The 25,561-nt window shown below is 34.2% G+C and overlaps 2 protein-coding genes and 2 pseudogenes across 2 annotated transcripts; 3 read left to right on the forward strand and 1 right to left on the reverse strand.

Moving 5' to 3' along the window:
• Positions 1-287: 287 nt before the first annotated feature.
• On the forward strand, positions 288-866 carry LOC120858038 (annotated as a pseudogene).
• A 4,209-nt stretch (positions 867-5,075) lies between these two features.
• Positions 5,076-6,011, forward strand: LOC120857373 (olfactory receptor 6C76). The gene has a single exon (XM_040232818.1). The coding sequence runs from the start codon at positions 5,076-5,078 to the stop codon at positions 6,009-6,011; it is 936 nt and encodes a 311-aa protein (XP_040088752.1).
• Positions 6,012-12,496: 6,485 nt separating this feature from the next.
• LOC120858039 lies at positions 12,497-14,352 on the forward strand (annotated as a pseudogene).
• A 7,613-nt stretch (positions 14,353-21,965) lies between these two features.
• Positions 21,966-22,904, reverse strand: LOC120857374 (olfactory receptor 6C70-like). The gene has a single exon (XM_040232819.1). The coding sequence runs from the start codon at positions 22,902-22,904 to the stop codon at positions 21,966-21,968; it is 939 nt and encodes a 312-aa protein (XP_040088753.1).
• Positions 22,905-25,561: the final 2,657 nt, after the last annotated feature.

Raw genomic sequence — 25,561 nt, forward strand, 5'->3', positions numbered from 1 at the left:
AGTACAAGTTGTAATATTCTTCTTTATGTTGTTCACCTACTTACTGAGTATAAGTGGAAACATGAACATCATCATGTTAAAACTATTCAGTGTCTATTTGAAGACACCTAAGTATTTCTTCCTCAGGAATTTCACTTAGAAATTTCATTCACCACAGTCTGTATTCCTAGGTTTCTGAGCAGCCCTGCTACAGGAGACATAATCATTTCCTATAATGCTTGCATGACACAGGTGTTTTTGTTTTTTTTTTTTAATTCTGCCCTCCAGAGTTTTTCCTTCTGGCGGTGATGTCCTATGATCATTATGTGGCTATCAGCATACCTATACATTACACAACCAGCATGAGTAACAAAGTCTGCAACCAGCTTGTAATCAGCTCCTGGCTGGCTCATTTCCTAATTATCTTCCCTCCCCCACCCCACCCTGATTATGGGCTTCCAGCTGGGTTTCTGTGATTCCAACATCATTGATCACTTCACTTGTGACTTCTGCTATGCTACTGATTGCTTACACAGACACAAAGTTTCTAGAACTTACGGCATTTTTCTTAGCAGCATTCACACTCATGGTAACTTTAGCCTTGGTGATTCTCTTTTACACATCCTTAGAACAATTCTGAAGACCCCTTCTGCCAGGCAAAGGAAAAAGGCCTTCTCTACTTGTTCATTTGATTGTGGTTTCCATTTCTCGCAGGAATTGTATTTTCGTGTATGTCAAGACATCTGCCAAAGAAGATGTGGCTTTGAGTAATTAACCTTCAATTAAAATAAATAAATTTATTTTTTTAAAAAAAGTTGGGGGGGGGGGTAGCAGTACTTGATATCTCTGTTGCTCCCATGCTGAATCCCTTTTTATATACACCTTAAGGAACCAGTAGGTCAAACAAGTCCAGGACTTGCTTTCACCAAAACAATGTTATTATCAATCAAGCACTGCTGCTGCTGCTTCTAAGTTGCTTCAGTCGTGTCTGACTCTGTGTGACCCCACAGACAGCAGCCCACCAGGCTCTGCCATCCCTGGGATTCTCCAGGCAAGAACACTGGAGTGGGTTAATCATTATGAAATCTGTAGCTGAAACCGCAAATAAACAACACATAAACACAAACCATTGATTCAGATGGTTAATATACAGAAGGGAACAAGGCACACAAAACCTCTTGATATTGCAGAGTTTATTTCTACTGCAGGAACAGACTTCAAACAGTCAACATAATTGAAAATTAAATTATTTTGTATTTTAGTAAGTGAAAATAATATGAACAAAACTGATATACTGTAAGGAAAGGAGCACACAACTCAAATGAAATAGGGTGGTCAAAGATTTCACAGTTATTTTATAGCTCCTTTTATATTTCACTTTTTTACTTCCAAAAGTATTTCTCTGTATTTGTTACTTTTTTCCCCCTATAATGTTCCCAGCTCTATGTATCATTTATTCCACAGTTGGCAAACATAGGGAGACTCTGAGGTGTGATTTTAACATTGGTCTTTAATTTCAAAAGACAAGTAGAAAGCTCTAGATAGCTATTCAAATCCTACATGAGGAATAAATGGTTCAAAATAAAATTCACAATAACCCACAGTTAATGAATGGAACCTAAATTCAAGGCTTCGAAAACCATGATTTATGATTATTTCTACCAAAGGACTCTGTCTCCTTCCTACTCTTATTTCCTTTCCTATTAAGTCAGCTATTCAAAATATGTAAAGGGGAAAAAACGGATTACTGATAGTGTTTGAGATAGACATGTACACACTGCCATATTTAAAGGAGATAACACCAAAGACCTACTGTGTACCACAGTGAACTCTGCTCACTATTCTGTAGTAACCTAAAAGGGGAAATAAATTGAAAAAGAATAGATTCATGTATATGTATAATTGAATCACTGTGATGTACACCTGAAACTAACAGAACATTGTTAATCAATTATACTCCAATATAAAATAAAAATTAAAAATAAATAATTAAATAAATATACATAAGTTTTGTTAAAAATAGTTGAAAAAAAATTATCCTCTACTGTTTCTTGATAGGCAATAAACTGGAATTGTGAGAGACTGCAGCTGTTTGGTGGTTGATTTCTTCCAGTGAGTGATGTCAACAGAAATTATGACTAATTATTAAAAATTAATTATTAATGATATCATTATTGCTAAATATTAGGGATAACTGCTTTTATAGCACATGCAGTGACCTTTGTTTGGCCATATCATAACATCAGAAAATTTTTTAACATTAAATAGTCAGAAGTAAGTAAACATAAAAAGCTTAGTCCATGAAATTACTGAAAATCAGTGCAAGATGCTTACATACCTATTTAACATACATATATAAGGATCAGAGAACACAATTATTGGTACTTAGATAAGGTAAATTCAAAGATAAATCACACACCTTTACTGTTTTCAATCATTGTAAGTATCTCACACCATTTAATTCGAAGGAATGGAAATGTTGAAATTAAATTTAATTAAAAATTGAAATTAAAAAAAATTGAATGTGGAAAACCTGACTCAGGGTTTGAAGCCAACCTAGGGACTGAACCCATGCTTCCTACATTGGCAAGCATATTCTTTACCACTGAGCAACCAGGGAAGCCCATAGCCAATGGTTAACTATTGGCTAAAATGAAAATTTCCTATTAATTATCAAGTGCTTGAAGTAATGTATATAACACATAAAGACAAATTCTTTAAAATGGAAAAACATCATTTTGTGTTTTTATAATTATATTTATACTTACAGTAGTGATAAAATATCTAATAATTCAACTATTAATTAAGACTCTGCTTTGAAGTATCATTATTGTGTACACAAAAGTAATTTAAGTATCTTAGTTTTCACATATGATATATTCAACAACAAGATGCCATTTTTAAGAAGTTATCTTTTTCTGCATTGTATTTACTCACTGTGGAATAAACTGTGCCTCATTTGCTCATTAGTAAGAGCAGTTTTGGTACACATTAAAGTGTATCTTAGATTCTATGCCAATACATTGGAAATAATACAGAAACATAAAGGTGAAATTTCAGTTGTTTCTAATTTTGGTGTATACTAGTTATTTAGCTCAATTGATGAAAGTAGAAGTACTTCTTAAGGAAATATAGCTGAAATGATGCAACTCAAAAGATTTAATAATTTTAAAGTTATTTTATACACGATGAGACCATGTTTTTTTTCATTAATAGTCTTCTGTCTGTTTTGCTTTCATATTTTAAATATATACCATATGGTGTGATATGGTGTGAAGGATATATCCATCATAAGAATATGATCAGGAAATATTGGTTTATTTTCACTACACTTCCCACCTCACCAAATACTTGACCATCACCCTGCTGGATAATTTTCTCAACTTTCTCCTGGGACACAGGTCCCATAATATCAATTAAAAGATACTCACAAAAGCTAATCTGGTGCATGATTCATCAGTGCCCTATTATTATTTTCCCAGAAGTCATTAAGGAATTATCTCAAAGAATATTTCTGAAGCCAAAAAAAAAAAAAAATTTCTGTAACAAAACACTTTAAATTTTCTAGGTTTTCTTTTTTCCTAAGAAAAATAAATGGAAATGGCCTTCTGTGAAATGTCAGAAGAGCTTATTACAAAAGATTTCTCAAATGTTTTTCCTTTTTAGCTTTCACATGAAAATGTTGCTGCTAAGATAGCTGGTGGGATATGTTCAGGATTCCATATTTGGGACAAATGGTGAAGAATAATATGAGAAAACTGTTCCATTAGCTATTTAGCCCCTGAAACTTGAAGGGTTTTATGGAAGAATAGAGAGATTTATGGAAAGACAGGGAGAATAGTTATTTCTCCATGAAGCATAAACTACTACTTTTCTTTTGATTTATCTTAATTGAGCACATTAGTTTGTACTCAACATGTCACACAAATCATCAGTCTTTTGACCATACGTAAGTATTCTGTTTATTTTAATCTGATGCTTCTATTTATTACAAAGCATTGATTCATGACCCTCTGTTGTGAGTCTCTTCTTCTCTGATACATATAATTACATACAGTGTATATAATAATATTACAGTATATTATCTTACATATATATTCAATAGTTAAACCAATAAACTGAAATGTAAAGAGATTTGAAACGGTGATTTCTATCATTAACAGAAATGTGTAGAACACACCACATTTTCCTTAATTTTGGTATAATCATATTTTACAAAAACTTGATACATATTCTTGGCCTGGATGTCCAAGACAGTTCTAAATGACATATATAAAGTATTTGCATATTTCATATTTTAATTTTATCTGAATATTTCTGTTCTTCATTAACATATTTGTAAATATATTGTTTAAGCTATTAACTCAATCTGTAAAACTTATTTTATTAGAAGTTTTTAAACAATCTATTAAAAACCACTACATTAATTGCATATCATGAAAAGTCATATTTTTAAGAAATCAAGAATAAAGTTAAGAGTTAAGAGATTCTAACTTCTGGAAATTGAATGGACTACTGGGTTTTAAAATATGGATAATATTATATAAACCATAGTTTAATATAAATAAAAGTCTATAGTGCATTACAATGACTTGGTATCTGTATTTTTTAAAAAGGGTAATAAATAACAGAGGTAGTATTCACTACTTCTACAAAAGAACATTTAGAATTTTCCCTATGAAATATTAATTAAGTTTAGGCTGATCACTGATTTCCATTATCAGTCAGAGTTTTAATGCCTGAAAAAGACAACTTGAGAACATAATTTCCTCTGTATTTTAGCTTAACAATGAAGCATGAGAAGAGTTCATGTTCAATCACTAAATTTTCCAAGTAACAAGAGTAATAAATGAAGACACAATAGACGTGAGGTAAGGATCAGAGGACATCACATCCTACAGATGAGACTAATATTAAACAAAAGAAACACTCCTAAGATGTATAATAAAATTGGGAAAGTGAATATAAAAGTCCAGAAACTTTTTGTGAAAATAAAATTATTACTTGAAAAACAGGTGCAGACATTATGCTTATCTAATCAATTTATTACTGTCTTGTATCTGCCAGTAAGGTTTGTCAAAAATCAGCCACCAGAAATGAGAAACAGAACATCAGTGACAGAGTTCATCCTTCTAGGTCTGACTGATGATCCCAAAATACAAGCTGTGATTTTTTTATTTTTATTTCTCACATATGTGCTGAGTATTTGTGGAAATCTGACTATCATCATTCTTACACTGCTGGATTCCCATCTGAAGACGCCCATGTATTTTTTCCTCAGGAATTTCTCCTTCTTAGAAATCTCATTTACTTCTGTCTGTAATCCTAGATTTTTGATGAGCATTCTAACTGGAGACAAATCTATTTCCTATAATGCTTGTGCAGCTCAGCTCTTTTTCTTTATCCTTCTTGGTTCAACAGAGTTTTTTCTCCTGGCATCTATGTCCTACGATCGTTATGTGGCTATCTGCAAACCTCTGCATTATACAACCATCATGAGTAACAAGATCTGCTACCAGCTTGTAGGCGGCTCCTGGCTGGCTGGATTCTTGGTGATCTTTCCTCCACTGACCATAGGGCTGCAGCTGGATTTCTGTGACTCCAATATCATTGACCACTTCACCTGTGATTCTGCTCCTTTATTGCAAATCTCCTGCACAGACACCAGCACATTAGAACTCATGAGCTTTGTTTCAGCTGTGCTGACGCTCATGTCTACCTTGATGTTAGTAATCCTCTCCTACTGCTACATCCTCAGGACAATTCTGAGAATCCCTTGTGCTCAACAAAGAAAAAAGGCCTTTTCAACCTGCTCCTCCCATATGATTGTTGTCTCAATCTCTTATGGAAGTTGCATCTTCATGTATGTGAAAACCTCAGCAAAGGAAGGGGTTGCTTTGACAAAGGGAGTAGCTATGCTCAATACCTCTGTGGCTCCTATGCTCAATCCGTTTATTTATACCTTACGGAATCAGCAAGTAAAACAAGCAGTGAAGGATGTTGTAAGAAAGATGCTGTTCTCAAAACACTGACCTGACTTAAATTTTAACTAAAACAAATACAATTTTAACTATAGAACCAATGAATAATATCTTTTCTAACATATATTCTACCTTATTCTATTTCTTTACAGAAACAGTATTGTTTAGGCTATTTTGAATTTAATATTCTTATTGTAAATCTTCCTTATATAAACTTGAGCACAGCATCATTTTGGAATGTTCTTATGCAATTTCATATTATAAGCTTAAATTTAGAACTAAAGGCCCTTCACATATTAACATGTGTGTGAGTGCGAAGTCGCTTCATTCACATCCGACTCTTTGCGTCCCAGCAAACTGTAGCCCGCCAGGCTTCTCTGTCCAGGTGATTCTCTTCCAGAAAGAATACTGGAGAGGGTTGTCATGCCATCCTCCAGGAGATCTTCATAACCCAGGGTTTGAACCCACATCTCTTAAAACTCCTGCATTGGCAGGCAAGCTTCTTATCGTTAGTGCTACATGAGAAGCTCCATTTATTAATTTCAAATAATATGCATGACATTAAACATCACCTAAAATACTTGAGCAGAATAAAATTACTATTAATTCATATATGTCTAAATTCAAAAGTACATACTCATGTCTCTAGAAGCATGCAAATATGTATACATGTGTTCTATGTGTATACAATCATATATATGTCTCTCTCTATATATTTACACATACTATACTTTTAATGGTTTTCATCAAGTGAAATAGAGGAAACTCAGTCATAAAGGCGTAGAAATAAATAAGTAAATAGGAGTTAGGCAATATGGAAAAATAATAATTTGAGCATGAAATTTAACTTACAATTTACTTACATTCTACATAAAAATTTTAAAATATTCTATGTATTTGTCATCAGGACAACAGATTAGTAATGGAAAAATACTCTTCTACACTTATGTTTGTTTTTAGCAATTCATTGTATGAGAATTTAGATAAGAAAAATAATGCAGAAACTATTTATTTAATAAAAATTTCTTGAATACAGAACTTTTATAGAGCTAATACTTAAAGAAATTGCAATACCATGTAAACAGATTTTTAGAAGGTAGTTATATACAGAGATGGCAGTAGTTGGCTTGGAAATATTTTCCATTATGAGAATTTTACTTCACACATACAAATACTAGCTAATAGTATTTTTTCTCTATTGGTATCTCTAATAAACCTTGATAAGATTTGACCAATATATTATGTGAGATTATATTGCTTGCCAAATAAACATTAAAAGTAAAATCAAGTTAAGGGGGAAATAAGACATAGAACAAAATACTCAGGAAGATTTGTAGGATCCCGGGAAAATTCTGCTTAACTTAGGAGATGGAAAGATAGATTCGCTTATCCCATGACTATTTATTACTCATACTTTCTCTCAAATGCTTCCCTTTTTCTCTGTTAAAGATTTTAATCTATCTTCATTTGGTTTAATTTTGTTTCCTTCTTCCAGAATAAATTGTTCTTCATCACATAATAGATAGTACAGTTCCTTGTAGACTTCAGTTCATCCTTTTCACTTCATGATAAAAAGCAAGACTCCCTGCCACTCAGTTCAATAGAAGTATCAGTTGGAAGAAGCTTATTGATACCCCTCTGAGTAGATGTCAATTAAAGAATCATCTCTTTGATCCCTGACCATGAACTATGTTTCATAGCCATAGGATGCTGCTTAAATATATATATATATATGTATATATATATATATATATGCTAGAATTAAGTTGTCTAGATTTGTCTCTAGTTTTGCCATTTGTAGCTTGAGTTCTCTTGGTTGCAAAATTTTCACATGCAAAGGAAAGTCAATAATTCTGTTTAATCATAGATTTGTTATGTTACATATAGTTGAAGCATCTAAAACTGCTAGTAATTGAGTAATGGTGCAATAATGTTAACATTTATTATTATTATGGTTATAGTGATTAATTTCAGTCACATAGTCTGGATCACATTGTCAATTGAGATGTAGGTAGAGATGGCAGAAAATCCTGCTTGACAATGAGAAGTAGTTTTGGAGTAACCACTCGATTTTATTTCATCCAACTTCATTTTGCCAGTTTGGTTGTATGGAAAACATGTCTACTTCCAGAGATAGAAGCACTTCCTAAGGTAATAGCCACTTACAGATACTCTTAAAAGGAATGTTGTGAAGTTGCTCAGTCGTGTTCGACTCTTTGTGAACCCATGGACACCAGGCTCCTCCGTCCATGGGATTTTCTAGGCAAGAGTACTGGAGTAGGTTGCCATTTCCTTCTCCAGGGTACTTCCTGACCCAGGGATCGAACCCAGGTCTCCCACATTGTAGACAGATGCTTTACTGTCTGAGCCACCTTAAAAGGATAGCATAGACCAGATAGATTTATGAAAGGAAAGAACTGGCCCTTTGCCTTGTCCAAGTGTCATGCTTCATCAGACTTGCAATCTTACTAACCAGAGTCAAAAGATCATGTAGTAAAACCCACTGTGAAAGAATCGCCTTTAAAAAGGTTTCAGGGACTTCCCTGGTGTTCCATTGTTTAAAAATCCACCTGCCAATGCAGAAGACACAGGTTTGATCCCTGGTTCAGGAAGATCCCACTTGCCCTGGGGCCACTAAGCCCCTGGGCCACAACTACTGGGCCCGGGGGCAGTAACTACTGAAACTCCCATGCCTAAGGCCCATGCTCTGCAACAAGAGAAAACACTGCAGTAAGAAGCCGGGACACTGCAACAGAGTATTCCCTGCTTGTCCCAATTAGAGAAAAGACCACACTCAGCAACAAAGACCCAGCACAGTCAAAAATAAATAAAAATAAATTAATTTTTTTTTAAAGTTTTCAGTGCTTAAATTTTCATGTAGAGGTAGACACATTCTTAGCAAGTATATACTAATGAAATAGTACTTTAGAAAACAGATTGGTATAGAAAATGAATATCATTGCTTTTTTTTTTTTTGCTGCTATGGTTTGCTTTAAACCAGACAAGCAGGTATATAATGAGGTTCCTCTTCCCCTAAAACCAGCTCTGACTAATCAGTGATGGGCACAAATTTATCCAACTTCTCAATGTCTTGATTTTTATTGAAGAACTACATTTATTTCTTCTCTCTTCCCTTATTTAGCGCTTTATTTCTCAGTTTACCCCTTAGAACTGAATGTTTGTGATATTTCTCTTTTTTGTGTACCTCTTTTTACCATTTTTTCAGATTGTCATATTACCATAAAATTCTATTTTACAATAATGAGCCCTATCAGTATGAATAAGCCACTTCTACCAAGTACATGGGGCCATATATCTCATATTCAAATTTCATCATGAAGACATGACTTGGGTAAGCATCACACTGAAGGGTAAACGACCTTAATTAAAATTATGAAATCAATAACATATTACCAAAATAGAATATCCATTCAGAAACAAACACCCAGACATTTTTTTCTTTACAGCATTGATATTAGTTTAAACTATCCTGTAGCACTGAGCTTATGGTAAAATAGCCATTCTTATAAACATATGAGATAAATACAAACAGTTGTATAGGAATATGTATGAAAATTTTAAGGAGGATCATTTGTAGAATCTACATTCAAAATGAAATAGAACAATTATATAAAAATGTATGTGTGTGACTTATTCTAATATATGATTTAATTTTAGAAATTTTTGATCATTCATAATACCCCAAAGTAATAATTTGGTTGATTATGGAGTTTGAGCAAAGCTCCAGGAGATGGTGAAGGACAAGGAAACCTGGCATGCTGCAGTCACTGGGGTCACATAGACCAACAAAACTGAGCAACTGAACATCAAAATGGTATTCAACTATGTAACTATTATAAATGCATATGCTCACTTTGAATGCTTAAATAATACTTTGTGACAAGGGAACTAATAATATATTACTAAGTGCCAAGGGCAAATTTCCAAAATTAGAATGTGTTTAAAGATGTATCAACAATGTGTATTATAATTTGTTAAGAAGACTTACCAGTGAAGGTAAATATTTCAAAATAAATATACACTTCAAGTAGATTTTCTTAAAAGTAAGATCACATGAAGGCAAAACAAGTTCTTTGAAGTGGAAAGATACACACTGTGATGTTTTTATTCATGTTATATTTGACATTGTCATTGTGATGTATTTTAATAACTTATTGATTAGACTTCTAGTACTAAAATGTTATTATTGATTGTAAAAAAGTTATTGAATAGATTTTACTTATATAATATGTTCATTAAGAAGATACTACACTAATGCATATTTCTTTTTTGGGGGGGATTGATAGTTCTATATTGATGGAAAAAAAGCACACAAAACCACACAATTAAAATGATCCCAAATCCCACAGCCCAGATATTATTTCAACTGTTGACATCAGGTAGCCATTCTCCAGATAGCTCACTGTGTGTGTGTGATAACACTGAATTTGGTCACAGTGGGATAAATTCCACTTAATGTGCTCACCTAGAAAGAATAGCTATGTATGTGTGTGCTTAGTCACTCAATACTGTCCAACTCTTTGTGAGCCCATAAAGAATAGTTTTGATATACATTACATATATATTCTTTATATAAATGTGTCTTGGATTTCATACTCAGAAGTCGGAAGGAATAAGTAAATGTAAAAGTGAAATCTGATGTGCTTCTAATTTTAGTGACTTTGCTCAAGTATTGAAAGGCAAATTCATTCTAAAGAAATATTTGCTACAATGCTCTATCTTAAAAAGTCCTCGTAATTTTAATCACGTTTCACAGCCCATGGAACCTGGTGTTTTTCTTTAATCATTCTGTACCTTATTTTACACATTAAACAGATTTCTGCACACCATTTAAGAATCATGCTTAGATCATATGAAAATAAAAATCAGAGCATGTTAGTTTGCTTAGCCTCAGTTCTTCTCAAATATTGGCTAACATCCAGCTGCGTGATTTCCTCAAACTTCCCCTGCGCCATAGGTCCCATGATCAACCAATTAAAACGTGATTGCCAAAGCAGATCTTGTACATTATTCATTAGTGCCCTATTACTATTTACTCCAAAAGTCATTAAAAATTTGTCTCAAGGAATATTTATGAAGTTATATGTAGCAAAGCACATTAAAGGTGCTAAGTTGACTCCTTTTCAAAGGAAAATAAATGGATACGCCCACCTACCTCAAAATATCAGAGAAGCCTATTAAAGAAATATTCTCAAATTTGTAGCATTAATAGCAGTAAACTTTCATTTGGAGATTTATGTCAATATGACAGGTAAAATATTTCAAGATTCCAGGTTTTTGGACAATGTTGGGAAAAGATATGTAGAAAATATCTCATTAGGTATTTGGAGATGGGATAAAAAGGTATTTATGAGGGACTTATAGCTCTGTTGGAGGGAAGGAAATATATCTATGATTGATCACTTCTGATTTAAGAGAATCAAATATATCACTTTAAATAATTAACTCTAACCATCAAGCATTTGACAATAAATATTCTCAACTTATTTTCATAGGATGCTCAGCTTTTATATCTTATATAACATTGATTGCTGCCTGTCTCTCATACACATGAATATATATGTATACACATAAATATACATACATATTAATGTAATGGCATATTAATAATCTAAATAGTTGAGAACCTTAAATGGTGATTTATGATCAATTTTATGTAAGTATTCACAATTTATTTTCATATGTTTTCATCTTTTATATGTTATATAGCATTGATTTTCTGATGCCTGTATCTCTCATATATATATGAATACATAAGAATACACATAAATATATATGCATATTAATATTAAAGTTAAAATCAACAATCTAAATAGTTGAGAAGTTTAAATGATGATTTCTAGATTTTAGCACTTTCAATGGCAATTAGTAGAAATATGTGCAGCATAGGTTGCTTTCCTTAAATTACACTTATACTTTAGAAGGACGTGTGGATACTCTTGGTGTTGGTGTCCACAATAGGTTTAGATACCTGTAAAGTATTTTGCATTTCTCATCTAAATTCACTTGTGAATCATTCTTAGAGATCATTAGCATACTTTGTGAACATGTTGCTTGATACCATTATTTGGCAGATTTTCAAAAGGAATTATTAGGCATTATGAAACCATGAGGGCTTCCCCGGTGGCTCAGCAGTGAAGTATCCACCTGCAATGCAGGAGTCAAAGGAGATGTGGGTTTGATCCCTGGGTTGTGAAGATCCCCTGGAGGAGAGCATGGCAACTCACTCCAGTATTCTTATCTGGATAATCCCATGGATAGAGGAGCCAGGCGGCCTACAGTCCATAGGGCTGTGAAGAGTCAGACACGATTGAAGTGACTTACACATATGCCTGGAACCAATAAGTAAAAACGTGAACTTAAATTTTCATGTTAAGTAATGCAAAAAGAAATTTAGGGGTTCAGAGGCCTCATTAATATATGTGAAAATGATATAAGTATTTGGTTACAAAATATTTTATGTTATTTATATAAATCATTTTAATATACGTAAATGTTCTGAATACAACATTAGAATGACTTATACTCTAATTTTTAGAAGAAATGGGAAATATATGAACAAGTAAGTGTATGATTGGCTATTTTCTCAGAGAGCATTCAGAATGTCACTGACCTATATTAATTAGATTTGGGTTGACCAGTTATTTCCATCATCAGTTAGTACATTTTATCCTAAAAAGCTTAAATAACAAAAGAGTAAGGTTCTCTCCATGTTAGCTCAACAGTGAAGCATGAGAAAAGCTCATGTTCAATCACTAGATTTCCCAAGTAGCAATTATGATAAATGAAAGCAGAGCGAACATGTAGCAAGAAATCAAGGGACATTATCCAGAGTAATAAGACTTATACTAAACAAAAGACACAAATCTAAGATGAATAATGAAACTGGAAGAAATGAAGAATGTACATAATTTTGATGAAGACACAATTATTACTTTAAAAAGAAGATGTTAATATTTATGCTTGTCTAACCTATTTACTGTTGTCTGTCTTGATTATGCCACAAGATTTGCCAAAAATCAACAGCCAGAAATAAGAAACAGATCATCAGTGACAGATTTAATCCTACTGGGTCTGACTGATAATATAGAAATACAAGCTGTGATTTTCTTCATTTCTCACGTATGTGCTGAGTGTTTGTGGAAATCTGACTATCATCATTCTTACACTGCTGGATTCCTATCTGAAGACTCCCATGTATTTTTTCCTCAAGAATTTCTCCTTCTTAGAAATCTCATTTACTCATTACTCTGTATCCCTGGATTTTTGGTGAGCATTCTAACTGGAGACAAATCTATCTCCTACAACACTTGTGTAGCTCAGCTATTTTTCTTGATTCTATTCAGTTCAAGAGTTTTTTCTCCTGGCATCTATGTCCTATGATCGTTACATGACTATCTGCAAACCTCTGCATTATATGACCATCATGAGTAACAAGATCTGCTACCAGCTTGTAGGCGGTTCTTAGCTGGCTGGATTCTTAGTGATCTTTCCACCACTGACCTTGGGGCTGCAGCTGGATTTCTGTGACTCTAATGTCATTTACCACTTCACATGTGATTCCTTTCCTTTATTGGAACTCTCCTGCACAGACACCAGCACACTAGAGCTCTTGAGTTTTGTTTTAGCTGTGCTGACGCTCATGTCCACCTTGATTCTGGTAATCCTCTCCTACTTCTATATCCTCAAATCAATTCTGAGAATCTCCTCTGCTCAACAAATGAAAAAGGCCTTTTCAATATGCTTCTCCAATATGATTGTTGTCTCAATCCCTCTATGGAAGCTGCATCTTCATGTATGTGAAAACCTCAAAAAAAATAGAAAATAAGCAGAAAATGAAGGACAGCAAGGCAAAAGAAAATAATGAGATAATTAAATCTTTTTTTGAGTGTTTAGGAAAAAAAAAGAGAAATCCAAGCATTGTATTGAGAAATAGCACATCACTGCACATAAATATAGACATGAAAGTGGGATAATTATAATTTTTCCAATAAGTTTGTAAATAGTATTGTTCTATAAAATATACTATAACTGGTACAGAAAAAAATATAAAATTTGAATACTTGTATAGTTATTACAACTCATTAAAAAAATCCAGAATCTAATGGTTTCTACAAAGTATTTAGCAAATGCATACAAAAAATAATAATAATACCAGTTCACAGAGCTTTCCAGGCATAACTAAAAGAGTATGTACAAATTTCAAAAAATTAAAGCAGTATAATCTTGATGTAAGACTTGACAATGATATTACAAGGGGCTCTCAATGGTTAAACAAAGTCAAGTCCACTGGAAAAAGGAGCTTGTGCCTAGTCCTCATGGGTCAGCCTCTTCTAGCACAGAGCAGGTTGAAGAAGAGTGCAAACAATAACTAAGTGGTCAATTAACTCAACAGGCAGCAGTTGAGAAGGATCTGATTACAGAGAACAAACAGGAGGTTTCTAAGGTACAGGGGATGTTCTGTTTCTTAACCTGTACAGTGGATACCTCTATGACTGTACACTGTTTTTCATGCATGATAGATTTCATAAAAAAAAATTTCTTTTTAAAGCTGTGCAATAATACAACTCTATGGTAAGGTAAATTCCATTGGCAAACCCATACAAAGAAACTATAATTTATTCCTAATGTGGTTACATGTTTTTGAAGACTCTTAGAGCAAAAATATAACTTGTTATAAGATATATTTATTAAGATCATGGCCTTTGCTAATTGCAAAAATACTGGTTAGATATATCACATATATACATTAGCAAAAAAAAAAAAAAAGAATAGTAAAGGGGATAAAAATAGAATAATAAAATACCTAGGACTAAATCCGTGTGTAGTTACATAATAGTACTTTCTCAGTATGATTCATTCTTATATGAAGTTCTACATATAAAATCATAACTTTTATAAATTTTAATCAAATGCACTCTTTTAACCTCTTCTATGTCCTAGACCAAAAATTTGAATAGTTCTTGACATTATATAATAGTCAAATTCTATAATATAGTCTCTAATAACATAAATCCTAATAATAAATAAAACTAGATTAGATTAGATTGATCAAAAAGTTCATTAAATGTTATGGAAAATCCCAAATGAAAGCAAAATAGGTTAATTATTAAAACCTTATATTTTTAGGAAATGTAGTAAGGGATTAAATCTGTTTGTTTGTTTTTCTATTAGTAAAATGGGAACCTGTCCTCTGTTTGATGCTATTGTTCCATCTACCCTCTCAAAAGACAGTGTCCCTGCTGCCGCCTGCTTTTCTTGCTTTGCCAAAGTTCATTAAGCAAAAGGTTCATTAGTGATGTCAGAACCTAGGTTACTGAGGATTATTTACTTTATTCATTCAGATGATCCCAAGGAACCTCCAGTAGATTTAGCAGAAGACTGTAAATATCCTTAATGTTGGACTAAGAAAGCCAGCTCCCTGCTTAGAACTGTCATAGTTCTTCCACATCCCAGAGAAATTCCTTTTGTTACTTCTGGTCTTCCTTGCCTCATGACAGTCCAAAGGAAAGTGTTTCCAAAGTTTAAAATAAGAGAGTCTCTAATGAAAGTCTCTATCTGATATGGAAATGGAAGATGCAGTATTGAAGACCCTCCAAAGATGACCAGAGAGAAAATGTAGGGTGAAGATCCTATGAGACCAGTGCAGAGGGGCGTCTCCCTTATCACACACAGGCAAACAGAGTAGGGAGCTGCCAGCTGAAGCCAGGAAAAATTGTCAAATGAATAAGTACCATAAGGGACCTAGGAGAACTACTTTCTCTTTTGAGAGATAAGAGTAAGAAATATGTGTTGTTATTTTCTTGTATGATGTGCTTAAACTTGTTTCAGTTTGTAATATGGAAACTCGCAGCAGACATAGTATGAAATATCCAATAGTCCTTTGTAAAATTCAGGTCATAACCAGGGCTATATTTTTACACTGATAAGTTGGCACCTATGCAGTTTAATTCAAGAATATACAGAAACACACCTTTCAAATCCCTGGAATTATACCCCAAAAGACTATTACACTGCTTAAAATATCAACATTTTCTAAATTATAAATCTAAATTCTAGATTGTATTTTATAATGAAAAATTTAAGCAAAAATATTTTAATTTTTCCTCAGCATCTATTTCGTGCATGCTTAGTTGCTTCAGTTGTGTCAGACTCTAGGCAACCCTATGGACTGTAGTCTGCCAGGCTCCTCTGTTCTTGGAGAGTATCCAGGCAAGAATACTGCAGTCAGTTGCCAGGCCCTTCTACAGGGGATCTTTCCAACCTAGGGATCGAACCCTAGTCTCTTATATCTTCTAAACTGTCAGATGGGTTCTTTACGACTGGAGCCACCTGGGAAGCCCTTAATATTTAACTTACTCAACAGACAATAATTTGATGACTCAGCAGAGAGACACACTTTTTGCTGTTTATGAGGCACTGCAGAGGATAAAGCAAGGTTGAGGAGAGTATTTTACTAACAATTTTGGCGTGGTGTGCATTCAGAAGGAGAAGTATGAGAAAAAGATGACTTAAGGGAGGACAGATTTTAGTTACTTCACAGCTTATTCTACTTATTATAGCCTTTTGCAGTTTTGAAGTAGTTAAGACAAAATAAATTATTAGAGAAACCACAGTCAAGGACAAGTCAAAGAATAAGGCATTGTGGACTATTAGTATGCTGTTTTATTTGCTTAAAAGAGAAACTGTGAATAAATTGATCTTACCTAACAAAGGCAAAATAGGACTTACATAGCAAAAAAGGATTGAAGAGATAGGAAAAATCTCAGTTTGAAAACAAAGAGTATTCTTTTACTCTCCTTGTATAAGCTATTGATTGGTATGAGAGACTCGCAAAGAGACCACTCCTTTGGAGGGTGAAAGAGTCACCAAAGGAAACAGTTTCCATTGCTTATTGATGTATAGAAAAATCTTGAGAATTTAAGAGCTAGGGTGGCGTTAAATGATGTTGGCCATTAGCTTTGTTAGTGTCCTCATTTTAGTTGAGCCATATCTGCACTTTTTACTTTTTAGAGTTTTTCATTAGTTTCTCTGCATGAATGTCCATTTTCCTGTGATGATTCATTTAAAGCAAGGTTGGCCTTGCAATATGTACCTCAAAGGATTTTATAAGGCACATGTCCAGAGGAAGAGAAGACTTATTCTTTTCAGAGAGGTTCATGTCATTTGCAGGAAATATTTTAAAACCAATGGAGTGAAAAATTGTAGATATAACCAATTGATGTCTCCAGGGACATACTATTTAACTCAATGATGGAGAAACAGCAGGAACCCAGAGACTGTTTTCAGATGGGACATATTTTCCTAACTATCATTGTAAATAATTAATACCCGTTATTGACCTGCCTCTTGAGAAATGTATATGCAAGTCAGGAAGCAACAGTTACAACTAGACATGGAACAGACTGGTTCCAAATAGGCAAAAGAGTACATCAAGGCTGTATATTGTCACCCTGCTTATTTAACTTATACGTAGAGTACATCATGAGAAATGCTGGACTGGAAGAAACACAAGCTGGAATCCAGATTGCCGTGAGAAATATCAATCACCTCAGATATGCAGTTGACACCACCTTTATGGCAGAAAGTGAAGAGGAACTAAAAAGCCTCTTGATGAAAGTGAAAGAGGAGAGTGAAAAAGTTGGCTTAAAGCTCAACATTTAGAAAATGAAGATCATGGCATCTGGTCCCATCACTTCATGGGAAATAGATGGGGAAACAGTGGAAACACTGTCAGACTTTATTTTTGTGGGCTCCAAAATCACTGCAGATGGTGATTGCAGCCAGGAAATTAAAAGACGCTTACTCCTTGGAAGAAAAGTTATGACCAACCTAGATAGCATATTCAAAAGCAGAGACATTACTTTGCCGACTGAGGTCTGTCTAGTCAAGGCTATGGTTTTTCCAGTAGTCACGTATGGATGTGAGAGTTGGACTGTGAAGAAGGTTGAGCACCGAAGAATTGATGCTTTTGAGCTGTGGTGTTGGAGAAGACTCTTGAGATTCCCTTGGACTACAAGGAGATCCAACCAGTCCATTCTGAAGGAGATCAGTCCTGGGACTTCTTTGGAAGGAATGAGGCTAAAGCTGAAACTCCAGTACTTTGGCCACCTCATGTGAAGAGTTGACTCATTGGAAAAGACTCTGATGCTGGGAGGGGTTGGGGGCAGGAGGAGAAGGGGACAACAGAGGATGAGATGGCGGGATGGCATCACTGACTTGATGGATGTGAGTCTGAGTGAACTCCGAGAGTCGGTGATGGACAGGGAGGCCTGGCGTGCTGCGATTTATGGGGTCGCAAAGAGTCGGACACGACTGAGAGACTGAACTGAACTGAACTGATTGTTCCCTGAAATAGAGTTTTTTCTTCTTGCTGAAGAATATACATAATTGTTACAGATAATATCAACAAAATAAAACTCATAATACAGGGGAAGAAGCTACCTTGTCTCTTTCATGTGTATCTGAAATTATAATGTATATATATAAATACACACATATATATATATATATATAAAAAATAAGTGATTGCATGTGATATTGGGGCAGCCTGATTGGAAGGCAAGTGTACATATATACATATACATTTATATATTATATTACATTACATATCATATATCATATTATATCATTATATATTATCAATAATAATAAATACTACTATATATTAATATATTATATGATATATGATATATAATATATGAATATATACATATATAATGTGTATATCTATATTATATATATATATATATATAAAATAAGTGATTGCATGTGATATCGGGGCAGCCTGATTGGAAGGCAAGTGTAGATAGATGTAAGTAATGATGTCCAAGTAAGGCAACAGACTTCCTTAATTGTCTGGGTATATCTTAAGCATTAATATGCATATAAAACCCTTGATCATCATACCAAAATAGTCTAATTTTTATTCTTTCATGGGCACCTAACCTCTCCACCCTACTACCTGGTTGAAAACATTTAGGTCTCTCTGAGAAAAGGAATCTATACTGTGAACCTCCTTGATGAATCCTATTCAGAGTAACATACGTTAAATAATGTGCTGCTGCTAAGTTGCTGCAGCCGTGTCCGACTCTGTGTGACCCCATAGACGGCAGCCCACCAGGCTCCCCCGTCCCTTGGATTCTCCAGGCAGGAACACTGGAGTGGGTTGCCATTTCCTTCTCCAATGCTTGAAAATGAAAAGTGAAGGTGAAGTCGCTCAGTCGTGTGCGACTGTTAGCGACCCCATGGACTGCAGCCCACCAGGCTCCTCCATCCATGGGATTTTCCAGGCAAGAGTACTGGAGTGGGATGCCATTGCCTTCTCTGGTTAAATAATGTAGTTAAATGCAATTTTTTATGGAAGAAGCTGCTAAGTCACTTCAGTCGTGTCTGACTCTGTACCACCCCATAGATGGCAGCCCATCAGGCTCTACCATCCCTGGAATTCTCCAGGCAAGAACATTGGATTGGGTTGCCATTTCCTTCTCCAATGCATGGAAATGAAAAGTGAAAGTGAAGTCACTTAGTCGTGTCGGACTCTTTGTGACCACATGGACTGCAGACTACCAGGCTCCTCCGTCCATGAGACTTTCCAGGCAAGAGTACTGAAGTGGGTTGTCATTGCCTTCTCCAATGGAAGAAGAGGGTAGCACATTAATAAATAGCTACAGTGAGAATTCTAGTATAAGTTGAATGAGTTTTATAATACAGAACCTAGCTCTGTGCTTGACAGGTAGTAGACACTGGATGGAATATTTCCATTTAAAATAGGCTGTCTCAGATTTCCCAATAGCCAGGTGGAAGTAATTCCTGACATAGAATTAAGTGGATGTGCTTTAATGGGAGGCAGGGGTGACAGAAAAGTTTGGTGTTGCTTCATTATATAAGAGTAAGTTCAGGAGAATTTTAGGATGTAGGAGTACAGGCATGGTTAGCACAGGTCTCAGCCTATAGATAAGACTGGACCTGTGGCTTTTATGATTACAAGACTCCCTTTAGCCATAACCATCAGAAAACTTTAAAAATATATTTCTTACAGATCCTGGAAAGCATATGACACATTTGTGGCCACACACTGAGGTGCTGGGAAGAGAAATGGAAAAGGGAGAGAGGAGACTAGGCAGAGTCTCAAGGGCTCACTCTTTAATGGTGAACTTAAGACACAAGTGAGGCATTTTAAAGCCTGGGAAGAGAAAAAACAAGAGAACCCAATGATCAGTTATTCCAACAGTAAAGAATCTGCCTGCAACCTAGGAGACCCAGGTTCAATCCCTGGGTGGGGAAGATGCCCTGGAGAAGGCAATGGCTACCCACTCCTGTATTCTTTTATGGAGAATCCTATGGACAGAGGAGCCTGGCAGGCTACAGTCCGTGGGGTCACAAAGAGTTGGACAAGATTGAGTGACTAACACTTTCACTTCACTTTCAAGCTCTCTAAAACAAAAGAGCCTGACAGGAGGGGTGGAGGGTGATGTTGGCCTGGATTTTTACCTAGTCTGCTGTCTGGCAATGTGTTTATTGATGCCTACTTTGAAGTGGATGCCCTGACTGTCAAAGCATAAGTCAGGCACTTGCACTATGAAAAGAAAAGTCAACTCTCAGGGCTTACTTTACAGTACCATCAATACACAGCCAAGTAAACCATGAGAAGTCAGGCAGGGAGAGGTAGGGCTTTCAGGTGGCTTTCAGCTGTCAGGACAAAGGCCATTAAGACAAATATCACCTTTGCCCTTGCTTTTGTGGGAAGGTTTCTGAAAGGATAATACCAGTATAAGTTAGGAGAATGACAAGATTCTTGTCTTCTGAAAAATGAGAAGATATACTTACAGTTATTTAATAAAATATGAAGATGGAAAATATGACTTAAAAGTGATATTGTGTTTCTGAAGAGGAAAAATAGAACAAAAGCTGGTTAAATTTAAAGTTTGGATAAAGGATCACTTAGAAAACCAGAAAAATTAAAAAGCAAACTACAGGTTTTGGGCTCCAAAATCACTGCAGATGGTGACTGCAGCCATGAAATTAAATGACACTTACTCCTTGGAAGAAAAGTTATGACCAACCTAGATAGCATATTCAAAAGCAGAGACATTATTTGCCGACGAAGGTTCATCTAGTCAAGGCTATGGTTTTTCCAGTAGTCATGTATGGATGTGAGAGTTGGACTGTGAAGAAGGCTGAGCCCCAAAGAATTGATGCTTTTGAGCTGTGGTGTTGGAGAAGACTCTTGAGATTCCCTTGGACTGCAAGGAGATCCAACCAGTCCATTCTGAAGGAGATCAGTCCTGGGACTTCTTTGGAAGGAATGAGGCTAAAGCTGAAACTCCAGTACTTTGGCCACCTCATGTGAAGAGTTGATTCATTGGAAAAGACTCTGATGCTGGGAGGGATTGGGGACAGGAGGAGAAGGGGACGACCGAGGATGAGATGGCTGTGCGATTCATGGGGTTGCAAAGAGTCGAACACGACTGAGCGACTGAACTGAACTGAACTGAAGCTGACAAAATTTTAAAATTGATTCAAAAAACACTTTACAAAATACTACTCTACATTACACTTTTAAAGAATAAGTTCTCTTGGAGCATCTTAAGCGTATTTAATAATTCAGTTTAAGAATTTTTAAAACTATGGCTTTTAAATGAATCATGGAACATTCATTTAAATTACTTAAGGAATACAATACTCCAAAAACTTATATTCCATAATACCACCAAATCCTTCCATTCATTTTATTCTAACATGCTATTAGAGAAAATAAATTTTGCAATTTTATATTTCTAATACAGAAATACTTCATTTTGAAGAACAGAAAGTTAACTTCAGATATATAGAATGGAAAGGGTTTCTAATTTCTAAGCTCAGGTAAGCATAAGTGATATAATAAATTAAATATTAGAGATCAATTCTTCTACTAGAAACAATAAAAGAGTTTTTGTTCAATGTTTCTTTTATGCTTCATGTTGATTTTTTCAATAAACAGTATTACTTGTCTGAAGCAGCAAATATCTTTCTAAATACATCTCTGAAGGCTTGTTTTACTTGCTGGTTCCTCAGAGTATAAATGAATGGGTTCAACAAAGGGGCAATTGAAGTATTTAATACAGCCACTCCTTTGCTTAAAGTGATCTTTTCATTTGCTGAGGGCTTTATGTAGATGAATATACAACTACCATAAGTGATGGATACAACAATCATGTGAGAAGAGCAGGTAGAAAAGGCTTTTTTCTTTTGTTGAGCTGAAGGGAATTTTAGAATTGTCTTGATGATGTAAGAGTAAGAAAGAATTATCAATAGCAGTGTGACCATGAGGATTATCGCAGCTAATAAAAATGCAATCATTTCTAGTAAATGTGTGTCTGAGCAAGAAAGTTGTAGGATAGGAGAAATATCACAAATGAAATGATCAATGACATTTGATGCACAGAAGTCCAGGTGAAGACCCAAAATCAGTGGAGGGAAAATGACCAGGAAGCCAGATGCCCAAGAACTGAGTACCAGCTGATGACAAATTGCGCTGCTCATGATAGACGTATAATGCAAAGGCTTGCAAATGGCAACACAGCGGTCATAGGACATAGCCGCCAGAAGGAAAAATTCTGTAACTCCCAAGAATATGTAAAAAAATAACTGAGACATGCAACCAATATAAGAAATCGTCTTTTCTCTGTTTACAGTGGTGATTAGGAATCTGGGGATGCAAGCACTTGTGAATAAAATTTCCAGGAAAGAGAAATTACGGAGGAAGAAATACACTGGGGTCTTGAGATGGGGATCCACCAGAGTGAGGGCAATGATGGTTAAGTTTCCAATCATGCTCAACGTGTAATTTAGAAGCAGAAACAAAAAAATTAGAATCTGTAACTGAGAATCATCTGTCAATCCCAGAAGGATAAACTCTGTGTGTCTTGTATGGTTCTTCATTTCTCCTCTGTGATTTCAAACAATTTCTTGTAATAAAAGGTATAAAAATAAGAAACTACAGGAAGAGATTTATCTTTAAGATATGATATATTAAAGGATACATGTGCACAAACATACCCATTTGCCTGAGTTTGAAGATATGCTCTAAAACTCTGCTGCAAATACTATTATTATAGAAGTCAACTCAGTTTTGGAAATGACCTATAAAATCCATAAGAGGTGTTTTTTTTCAGCCTTATTTACAAACTCCCAGTCAATTACAACTGATTCCAATTTGTCCACTGTTAAATAAATTAAATAAATCCTTGGTTCAGATTTCAAAAATCATTCATTCATTTTTAATTAACTTCATCAAAATAAAAGTATACCAGTGAAGTGAATTAAAACCTACAGTTAAATTATGATACTTTAGATTTCATATTAAAGGGACATTTGATTCAATCCCAATTAGTCACCTAGAAAAGCAACTTCTCTAGGAACTACTGATGAAGGTAAAGAAAGGACAAGAGAAAAAGAGAACATAAGTATGTAGTACCCCAGCAAAATAAATACTAGTCGAATCTAGGAAAACTTGAAAATGAATATAAAGCAGATATAATTACATTTATAAAAAATTAACAATGCATTTAGAACTTCAACATTTTGCCACATGTAATGGAGACCAAATAATAAAAGAGAAAACACAGAAAAGATCATCACAATCTCCACCCAGTTACACATATTCAGAGTCTAACATCACTTGCATTAAATTATCTTTTAATCAGATATTAAATTACAGTCCATATATGTTTTTCATAAAAAGGAAATCTTTCAATAAAGAGTTTTACTCTATTTTTACTCTAATTTTTACATATTTTTACTCTAATTTTTTTTATAAAAGCAAAAGAATTTTAGTGAAATCAGAGGACTAATTGGTTATGTATTTTAGAGCCATATTTTCAACTAAAATATACCCAATGATGAACTTCATTTTCCTCTTACTCTGAAGAAATCTTTGTCAACCATTTGTGAAATAGGTAGACTATTTCCAAATAAACTTAGACTATAAGCACTGGAAAAAAGGAAAATAGACTACATTGTAGAGTATACAATGTTTTCTTCATTTTAAAATAAAATAATGTAAATTACCTTCCTTCTCAGCAATTATTTTGCCAATCAATATTTTTGCCTGTTCTGAAGCTTTTCTTCTTTTTCTTATTGAATATATAATACATTCCTTCTACATGATTTAGCCTGTTACTTCACATAGGAATTCAAAAACCCCACATTATTTAGTTATATGCTTTTATTTATTATTTATATAACTAAAAACAAAGGAAATTTTTGTTTTTCATTTCATGTATATTAGCATATTCTTTTTTTTCAGATTTTATTTTATTTTATTTTTACTTTCACCACTACTATTCAACATAGTTCTGGAAGTTTTGGCCACAGCAATCAGAGCAGAAAAAGAAATAAAAGGAATCCAAATTGGAAAAGATAGCATATTCTTCTCCTCTTAGATTAATACTCCAATGAATTAGCTACAGGCTGTTAATGGAAAAGACAGCTCTTAGAGAACCATAGATGAATCTAAACCTTCCTTCCTTGATCTGATCTTCATTTGGCCCTGTTTATTTTGCTAACATGCTCTTTCCCTAATTTCTACTTTTTTCTGAAAAATATATTGAACTTTCTTGTAGGTTAATTGTTGGTATCAGAGTAATTTCAAAATCAAGAAGCAGATATTTGTTCTGCAACCAGTGCAGATTTGAAAATCCATAATTATCAGTGATAAATTGTCATATATCAAAGTATTGGGTCAGAATTAGTACTCCTCAAGGAGTTAATTTTTCTGTTTTTTCAAAAATGTATTAAATGTGATATAAATTCTCCAAGCAAAACATTCCCCAACCTTGTAATGTTTGATTGACATCTAGAGTTGCCAAGGTTCTCTTTGTCTAGAGCAATAGAATAATCATCATTCCCTCCACATTCCCACACAGCACAGTGTCTGGTGTAAATCATGAAGTACTGGAAATGTAAGTGCAAATGCATATCTCAAGCTTCATATTCTTGCATTTACAAATTCATAAATAGATGAGAAATAATCAATGCTTTATTCAAAGAGAGTTAATATCAGCTTTAAATCAATGTTATTTATTTGTATGTTATTTACAGGGTAGCAATAATTATTCTTAAATATTAAAAGAAAAGTAAGACACTACTTACCACCATTAGTAAAATATGTTAGTTATCTTTTTTTTCCTCTAGACTATGTAAATAAACATCAACCATAATATAGTCAAACATATTTATTGGAAAATAATATTAAATAAACTCTCATGTTAATTCCAGACAGTAAAGTGTGACTATATTAGTAATGGAATTTTCTTCACTATCACATGAAACTGAATATATATCTTGCATAATAAAGATTTCTAGTAAACTTCTCTCTGTTACTAGAAAATTTATATATGATCAACCAATCTCACCATACCAACATCCATAAAGATTATCATAGCTGAGGTGACTAGCTAGTTTGGTACTTGGGAAATATCTGCCAGGTTCAAATTATTTAAAAGGAGTGAGTGCTTCTTTAAAGAAACCTAAGGGGATAATGTCTCTATGGGAAAGTAGAAAAGATGAAATAACACTCAAAAAGCCACACAAAATAC

Source organism: Oryx dammah, unplaced genomic scaffold (assembly GCF_014754425.2).
Source record: "Oryx dammah isolate SB20612 unplaced genomic scaffold, SCBI_Odam_1.1 HiC_scaffold_29, whole genome shotgun sequence".
Taxonomy (NCBI): domain Eukaryota; kingdom Metazoa; phylum Chordata; class Mammalia; order Artiodactyla; family Bovidae; genus Oryx; species Oryx dammah.